General features: G+C 37.6%; 1 protein-coding gene across 1 annotated transcript; it reads left to right on the top strand.

Moving 5' to 3' along the window:
• The first annotated feature begins 2482 nt into the window (after positions 1 to 2482).
• Positions 2483 to 8955, top strand: SPIC (Spi-C transcription factor). The gene is made up of 4 exons (XM_009960838.2): positions 2483 to 2633; positions 4276 to 4388; positions 5336 to 5444; positions 8528 to 8955. The coding sequence occupies exons 1-4, from the start codon at positions 2483 to 2485 to the stop codon at positions 8953 to 8955; spliced, it is 801 nt and encodes a 266-aa protein (XP_009959140.2).
• Positions 8956 to 9316: the final 361 nt, after the last annotated feature.

The following is a 9316-nucleotide window of genomic DNA, read 5'->3' on the forward strand; positions in this document are numbered from 1 at the left end:
GAGGTTCAGACGAAACCTAAGTCTACTACAGTCTATATAGGACAGATGAGGGATGTAGATTTTTGCCCTAGACATACCATACCAGTGACAGATTTGTTAGGATGTGCCATAGCCAAAAGGGATCTCTCCCAGTGCTTAGAATCTGCATGTTTTGGACAACAGTTAAAAAAATTAATTTTATTTTGTATCAGTATAAAACACCCTTCTTTTGCACAGAATGAAGGGCCATGCTAGCAGTTTACTATACCTTTATTCTCAAAAAATCCCTAGCCAAAACACTTCCCTAAAATCAGCTATTTAATGCAGCCCCTTTGCCAGCCCATTGCTGTGGGAACTCAGTCTTTCATTTATTCATGAAACCAGACAGATTCTTGTCTTGCGTGTGGAGCTGAAATTCTAGGTAAGTGACCAGACTTTTTTTTAAACTTACTTAAGGTGTGACTTTTTCTTTTTTGGTATGAATTCAGCAGTGTAAATGGTACAACCAATCAACAGCACCTTGCTGATACTTGTCCATTTTAGGCTTTGGAAGGCATCAACAGTGACTGTAAATGTTCTGTTAAGGTTATGAAGTACCAATTTGGAGTTTGAGTTAGACAAAAGCAATTTAAAGAAAATGAACTACTTAAAATTAGGGCAACACTATGTGAAGATCTTTACAAAGGACATTCATGTCTTTAATTTCTACAGCTCTATACCCCAAGAATCTGTGGCCACCATTGCAGCTAAGGGACCAATGAGGCCCATTCTGGTTTTTTAATTCAATTAGATCAGTTTATCGAAATACTTGTTACACTGAAGTCAAAGAGAGAAACCCCATTGACTTCAGTGAGGTGAATTTATGGAATGGCCAGGATTTCACCATATACACTAGGTCATGAAGATTTAATAAGCTTTTACAAATTTTGACAGTACTTTATAACGTATTTATCTGAGGCATAATGACCAGGTTAGATCATTCATGGTTAGTCTTGGGTAAAGTTCTCCCTCATTTATATTTATGTATCTTGTCTCTCCTTTGCATTGTAAAACGTCACACAGAGACCAGTCTTGCATCTGTTGAAATCACTGCCAAAATGTCCAGTATTTTCAAGAGATTATAATCAAACATTTAATGAGTAAAATACTGATATATTGATGATTTTATGTACAATTTTGAAATAGTAGTGTAAACGAAACGGTAAAAAAAGTGCAAGGCAACAAAACCTGATTATTGTTATCTGTAACAAATATAAAGGAAAAAGAAGTACTAAGGAATTGTTTCTGAGTAATGTTGTATATAAAGTATAATCCATGTTAAACCAGTTGAAAATGTGTCTATTTTCAGTGTTAAACAATCCAATTTGCTTCTGGAACTCACAATTAGTCTGAGAGTTTGTATATATTAATATAGAGTCATATGCTAATCTACATTGTGAAAAAACCTTATGCTTGTTTCAACTGTGTCTGCAAACCAAAGGAACTTAAACACTTGCATTTAATTCAGGTCAGTATTTTCTTTGAGAAATTAGTAGTTGTGCAAACTAAGACTGAATGCCAGCAATAACACCTGTTCACTTCCTAATGTCTTTAAAAATGTGTTTACAATGACGTGGATAATAATCTAAAAGCTACAGTATTAATGAAACCAGAAACTTTAGTTATGAAAAATACTACGAATTTAAAAAAAAAAAAAGTTGCGAGTATTTAATTTCATTAAAATACCACTTTCTAATCCTAAATTACTTTTATCTATGTTATTAAATAGATTCTTTTTTCATCATTGGAAATAATACAGAGTTATTTCATTTAGTTAATTTTATTTATACTGAGAGATTTATTGTTTATTTTGAAGCATAGAATTTAAAAAATATTGTTTGTTTTAAACAGGATTCAAGTTTTGATATCTAAATAATGGTAAGTCTACAATGCCTTTATTCTCTTTCATTACCGAGTTCTTCAAATATGCTACAGAAAACTCTTAGGCAAACACATATTCGGGGGGATTTTTTAGCTTTTTAGAGCAAAGTGTTCTAAAATTATACTAAACAGTTTTCTGAAAATCCACACTTGGTTTCCTGTACTGGCATAATACAGCATTTTCTCTGCATAACCACTTCATAACATGTGTAATAATTTTTGTCACGTCTATGTTACTGAATGATAACAATTCAATGATATTGAATAATTGGCTTCATAAATCAAGTTACACAAGTGATACATACCTCTGTATTACATACTATAAAGCACTCCAATAGCAGTAACACCCTTTATGTAAACTTCTGCTGCAAATTAAGGAAACGAACCTTGAAACATTGGCAATAGTGAGTAATGTTACCCGTGTGAGTTGTCCCACTGACCTCAAAGAGACTTCTCAAAGGAGTGAGAACTTTTCATAATAGTAGATGATTATGGTAGTGCCTCAGTGCCTGCAAAATACATATTCCAGAAGGATGTATATTCTATATATTCACTGTATTTATTTGGGATTTTCCTACTGATAATGTTGAAAGAACCAGACTGGTCTTTTCTGGGTCCTGACAGAAAAATGTTCTTGCAGAGTTTTCCTGACCAAGATCTACTGGGCCAGGCTTTCGAAGATGCGCTAGAAGTACTGCAGCAGCACTCTGACAGAGAAATGCAGTATTCACCAGGTAAAAAAGACCATTATTCCATTTCATTTATGGCTTTGCATTTTTACAGGAAAGTAAATCTTGAAGTACTTAGGTAGAAGAGTAATTTCCCAGAGGTGGATTAACGGACAGCAGAGGGGTATGGTTGGGAGGATGGAAAGGGGAAGAATATTTGGAGGGTTTCCACCCCTCCATTAGCGTGGTGTGCATCTTCCATGTCACAGCATGGGGAAACTGTTGGACAGTCCCCCTCTACCTTCCCCCCAGTACTAGCCCAGGTGCATTGAACTCAGATTTCCTATTATCAGAGGACATATGACCATAGTGTAACTGCCATATTCCAGTTTTTATGTTTTAATTGAAAAATGCCCTTCTGTTACGCTGTGAATAAACTCATATAACAATGAATTCCAGTGGGAAAAAAAAAAAAAAAAAAAGGAGAGAGAGAAAAATACTAAGAATCCAACAGGTAAAATGAATTTCCACAATTACTTTTTTTCCCATTAAAATATAAATTTTAAATATTTTTATGCATGAACGATAGTTTGAGCCTGGATAATGTAAGAAAAGTGTTTTTTTCTTGGCTTCTAGAGTTTTATACTTTACAAAACTTAAAATACAGACAAGCTTTAAATTGTTCCAGTTCAGGCAAGGTTTTGTTAATTAGATTACTATAAAATTTAGAATGTGTTTGGTGTTTTTACATTGTAGAGAGGAAGGGAAGGAAAGGAAAACAGGAGGCTAAATCACAAACCTTCCAGTCTGGAACAAAATATCTGTCTTTTGTGTGGAATGCATTTCATATGGGGAATTTATTTACATACTATCTATTATATACTGAAATGTAAATAAGACCAATTGGGCCGTATCTTCACCTGTTGTTAATAAATTTTTGGCTCCACTGCACTGGTAATTTGCGCATGCTGAAGGACCCACTATAAGTAACGACTTGCGATGTTCTTGCCTGTGTCTGTTGTTAGAGCCAATGAAGAGAGATATTAAACACTTGTGACTCAGTGTTTAGCATGTCCCACGGCTGCACCCACATTTCCACTTGCAGTAGATGTACCCTCCAAAATCCTCTTCTAACTACCTGCAGTGTGTAATTTATTCCAGGTGCCTCAGTCCAGTGTTCTCCTCTGCTTCTTTTAAACATCCTAAGGTCTTGGGTTCCTACCGTGTCGTTCTTTCAGGCGCTGCAGGTGCTCCTTCACTTCATTCACAATTGGAGACTCAGACTTGCATTGTACTAATGGCCTGCAGAACTGTGTGACATTCCCTTTTACTTTCTAATACATGTATTATAGTAGTCTATAATTATTCCATTCATTATGTTTGATGATCTGTGTAGCCCTCCTTTTTCTATTAACAAAACTATTTTATGATGGTATGAAATATCTGACATTTTATCTCCACAAATATTGCTTTTCATCGTGAAGGCAAACAAAATCAGCCCAAGGGTGTGATTAGCAGTAACAGTACAGATTATGTTGGATAACCTGCTGATACGAAACATCTTGGCTCTGGAGATTTATTATCTAGAAGGCAGCCATAGGATAAATGCTTTTTTGACAGGCCCAGCAGCATGTTAGATTGTTTGCCACTGAGTTTTTTTCCTTCTTCTCTCCCTTTTACTCGCTCGTTTTTTGCTCCTAATTCTCAGGTTATAAAAATTGTCTGACCGTGATCAACCATCACCACCACCTCCGAGCAAGTCCTAGCTACTCTGCAGCACCATCTACAGAGGACCAAGGGTATAGCTGGAGAAATGTGATTGTAAGTGAACAGATTACTAACAACAGTCAGACATAAATGGAAAATTTGCTTCCTATTTGTGATTTCTAATACAAATCATTACCCTAACTCTTGACAGAAATTTGGTCTGGCCAGGAATGATGCAGATGAAACTGCCTTGGGAAACATTTGCAAAACATGTTTAATAGCCTCTTTTTAGGCGTCATCTTAGCTATTTGCCTCTGGTGCTCTTCTGTGCTTCATCTTGTAACACGACAACTAACAAACAAACCTACTAGTGTACGATAGGGAAAAGGGCTTCTCTCTATCACCTGGGAACAGGCAGAGAATTACTTCCAACACCCACATAGCATCTGCCACTGTTAGAAATTACCACCATGCCTTTGATTTCTTCAACAGTAGCTTGCTTTAAGAGTGCTGGAAAGACCAGCATTATCTGGACTCTGAGCTCAGCTTCAGCCTGCAGAGTCCATGCTAATTCTTAAAAACACTGGGAGTGTGACCTCCAGGAGTGATAGAAAATGAATGTTGCAGGGGAGATAATTTCAGGTAAATAGATTCCACAAAACCCCATTTTCAACCAGCAAATTAGTGACAATGTGACAGGAACTACAGAGTCTGTAGGGGCCACTATCCAGGTGGCCCTTGTCTTTTACTAACTCTGGAAACAGAATCCACTGTTCCTTCTCTGCTTCCAGCAGAAGGGTTGAAGGTCCAGAGTGAGGCAATTACTCTATTTTCTCTCTTACTTTCTCCCCCAGTGGGCAGTCCTTCCCACTGGACATAAATTAGTGCTGCTGGTTACTGGTACAGTAAACCACATGCCTTCATGGCTGAGAAAAGTCTTCCATGGGTGAGGTGATGAAAGGTTGCATTTTGAAGGCTTCAGGCAATTAATTACTACAAGTTTCTTTTTTCCTCAGAGAATGTACTCTATTAGTAACTCTTCCTTGTCTTAATTCTTGAAGAACAGTGCAGCGGATTTTTATCCAGATGAGACTGTCTACCATACACTGCAGAATACTCCAGAAAGCCAAGTGATGCATACTGCTGCTGGCCAGCCAAAAGCAGGCAAAGGTGCGTAGAAACAACATATCTTGATATATACATTACATTACTTTAAAAAATCTCTTGGAAAATCATGCTTTTTCTTTTTCCTGTTTTTTTTTTTTTTTTTTTTTTTTACTTTTGACAGGAAAAAAAAAAGTTAACATTTAATAGTAGTTAGAATACAACTGCTAGTGTTCATATCCTATCTGCTAAATCCCAAAAGGTAAGATAAAGCTGTTACCATCTTCTTCTGTCCTCTTGTTTAGTATATGGAAAAACAAACTAGAGATGTGTTTCGCTCCAAATCATCTGGGATGAATTCTGATGCACAGAAGTAAATCTAGCTATCAATAACATCTTTATCCACTTTAATAACTTATTTTATTTCTTGTGGTCCAACTAGGAGTGATTTTCTTGAAGGTTTTCCACATATATGAATATTTTTGCACCCAATTTTATGCCTTTCTTTGTTGACTTTTCAAATTGCCTCTTAGCTTTTGTCACTTCCAGTATGCATTTTTATAGCTATTTTTGTGCTTTTCATTGACTTTACTTGAGTGGATACCTATTTTGCAAAGAAAAGGCCGGGTGACATTGGTCAATGCAGTACTTAATTTGTTTATTGCATTCATTCTTTGTTTTTTGTTTGGGACTCAGCATCCTTTCTAGGACTCTGCTAGATGAGATTTCCACAGCTTCCACTTTGAGTTGTTGTACCTACTTTTGACCATGGGGTCTTTTTGAGTAGCTTCCTGATTTTGCTGCTTTTTGAAATCCCCTTCTCTCAACTTTAACCACATGGTGTCAGTTTTTGGTATCATCTCTTCCCATTGATGCTGAACACTGTGGTTTCTGTTGTTTCATAGCTGCTACTACTACTACTACTACTACAAATTCCTTGGGACAACATGAAGAGTAGCCTCTCCTTTTAAGTTCTGTATTTCTAGTATTTGAAATTCACCTTTGCAAATGAAAACCTTTCAATCCAGAAATGTTGCCTTTCTAAGTCTTACCCAGTGTGCAGTGGGGAATTATACATGTCAGTATCTGAATTCACCTTCAGTTGTTAATACTCTGTCAAATTTAATTTCTATTTCATATTTCTTTTACATTTAATCGATCTTCTTTTCCAGAAGACCATACTGCATATATTTTCAGAATGACTGATTGTTCTTACAGGGTTGTTTTGTGTCCTCTTGTGGGTTTCTTCGTGTCCATGGTGATATTCCTGCCAGAAACTCTACTTTGGAGGACTATTTCCACTATACCTAAATAAATTTAGTCCTCTTGGATTCTTATTGAGACACGAGAGCTTTTTCTTGCAAACTAGCAAGTAGTGTGGCCCTTTTAGGAACAGATCCATAGATGAAACAATCAGTACTGAGGACCCAAAGTCTGTTGGTAAAGTGTTTCACAAGGGTTTATTTAGGGCTATCTCTAGGCTGGACGTAAGTTCAGAAAGCTGCAGTGACTTAGATATGCTTCTGGAAAGTATCTTTGAGTTAAGCTTCCTCTGAAAGGAGTCCAGTTCATGCACATCAAGACCATTCTGTGATCTGAACTAAAGCTCTGCAAGGGGAGACAATCAAGAGAGGTGCTTCAGAAATGCTTCTGAATTAGACACACCTAGAGAGGATTAGGATGCTTTGAGACAATTCAGCACAGAAATCTACTGCAGATGCTCTGAAACACCTTCTGGAGGAACCTGCCTCTCTCCAGTGACCACAAAAGAAACGTGCAGACACTAGCTTGCTATTTTAGACTACTATTTAGGGACTGGTAGTGAACACCACTAGCTTATGCAACGAGTTGCAGTAAAAAGGTCTGTGAACTAACCCCAGCTCAAATTGGTGCATCCACATTGTGTAGCACTTTGCAGATAACAGCTGGGCTCTAGAAACATAGCTGCGTTAACACACGAGAGCAAATAAGCCCTCTCAAACCAAGACATCAGCTAGACACAATGTGTCTTGAAATAAAAGCTTGGGCAGAAATGACAGCTGAACTAAGAGGACAGGCAGCATGAAATCAGATGCTGCTGCAGACACAGCTACACTATCGTTTTCCAGCAGAGACTCAGTCCGCAGTAATCTGTGGATTTTCACCCGATCTTATTTGTTCTACCACTGGTTCATAGGTTTATAGGATAATGTAGGTGGAGGGGACCTAAGGAGGTCACCTACTAAGAAGTGTTTACTGTGACCAGGCAGTGTCCTTCACCAGTTTGCTTTAGGCTTCTCATCTTGGTAATACTACATGTATTTCTAGTAGAGTATGTGCTTCTAGTCACAGGCCAATTTTTATTTAGATAATGAAACTTTATTAATTTTTTGGAAAGTACCTCTGATTTTGGGCTCTTCTTCTTCCTAGTCTGACTGTCACTTCTCTCCTTACCAGCAGATGCAGAATTACTGTCATCCCTAACAGATGTCTTGGCTTGACTCCAGTGTTCCTTAGCACTTAGTTCCTTAGTTCACTTTTCCCCCGTTCCTAGTTTAAAATAGCCATGCAAGACAAGACTTTAGGAACTTTAGGTGTATGTGCTTGTTTCCACTTTGGTTAAAGTGGAAGCCGTTCTTCTGCATAGTCTCTCCTTCCTGCAAAATGTTCCTCTTTGTCTCATAATCTTAAATTCTTCCTCCTTACAGCAGCTTCTTGGTCAGCCTTGGCTTTGTGAAGGGAACTAGAAGTACTTCAGAGAGAGGGATCCACAAGATCTAAGTGAAACTAAATAAGCCCCACTAGCAAACTCAAGTTTGAGAGCTGAGCCTGTGGAGAGAAGCACTCAGTTAACCCACAAATACTGAAATACTGAGCTGGCTTTATTCTGCATGGGACTGCAAGGTGACACTTCTGCACTTTTTCAGAAAACTAAGGGGTACCAATGTTATTGACTAAGTGAGGTTTATGGATCAAAACTAGCTTGCTCTTCCTGCTCACCCACTCACCCTTTCTTATATCAGAGGCTACCTGACCTTTTAATTTGTGACAGAGTGCTAGGTTTACCTGTGCTTTTGCCTGTAAGATTCTTTCCAGGAAAAAGACAGCTGCTCATCTTTTAAAACAAGTATGAATTCTGTTCTGATTTTTTGTACTTTATTTCTTAATAGGTAGAAAAAAACTTCGACTGTTTGAGTACCTCCATGAGTCTCTGTATGATCCAGCCATGGCAAACTGCATCCAATGGGTGGATAAGCCTAATGGTGTCTTCCAGTTTGTCTCCAAAAACAAGGAGAAACTTGCAGAGCTGTGGGGAGAAAGAAAGGGAAACCGCAAGATCATGACGTATCAGAAAATGGCCAGAGCACTGAGGAATTATGGAAGAACAGGTGAAATCATTAAAATTCGAAGGAAGCTGACATACCAGTTTAGTGCTGTGGTTTTACAGAGACTTGCTCCATCTTATTTCTTGGGAAAAGAAACAGTTTATCATCCGTACATGCAGTCTAATCAAGAATATCAGTGTGCGGATGACTGGATCAGTTACAATAATTACTTGTATAACAATGGTTATGCATTACAGCATGCTGACAGCTAGACATATGTTTCACATAAACAGGTCTTTGTCAGCTAGTAATGCTTTCCAGCACAGGAACTCTTCTCTGTACCTAGCTTTTCCTTTAAGATATCATACAAACACATGAAGAGGAGGGTTTTAAAAATTGTATTGGCCTAGTTTTGTTCCTTTTGAAGTTAATGATATAGTCACTGACTATTGAAGAAAACCAGCAGCTGTAGGGCATGTTCTATTCCCCATGATGTTAATCAGAGGAATTACTTCAGATTCAAGCTTGTATATCCAAAATTAGGATCAAGGCTTCTGTCTGTTAATGGGCATCAAAGATCCCATCCTGACAACACTCATTGGAAGTTTTATACATATCCCAAACACTTCCAAT

The sequence above is a fragment of the Leptosomus discolor genome, chromosome 1, assembly GCF_034619465.1.
Source record: "Leptosomus discolor isolate bLepDis1 chromosome 1, bLepDis1.hap2, whole genome shotgun sequence".
In the NCBI taxonomy this organism is placed as follows: domain Eukaryota; kingdom Metazoa; phylum Chordata; class Aves; order Leptosomiformes; family Leptosomidae; genus Leptosomus; species Leptosomus discolor.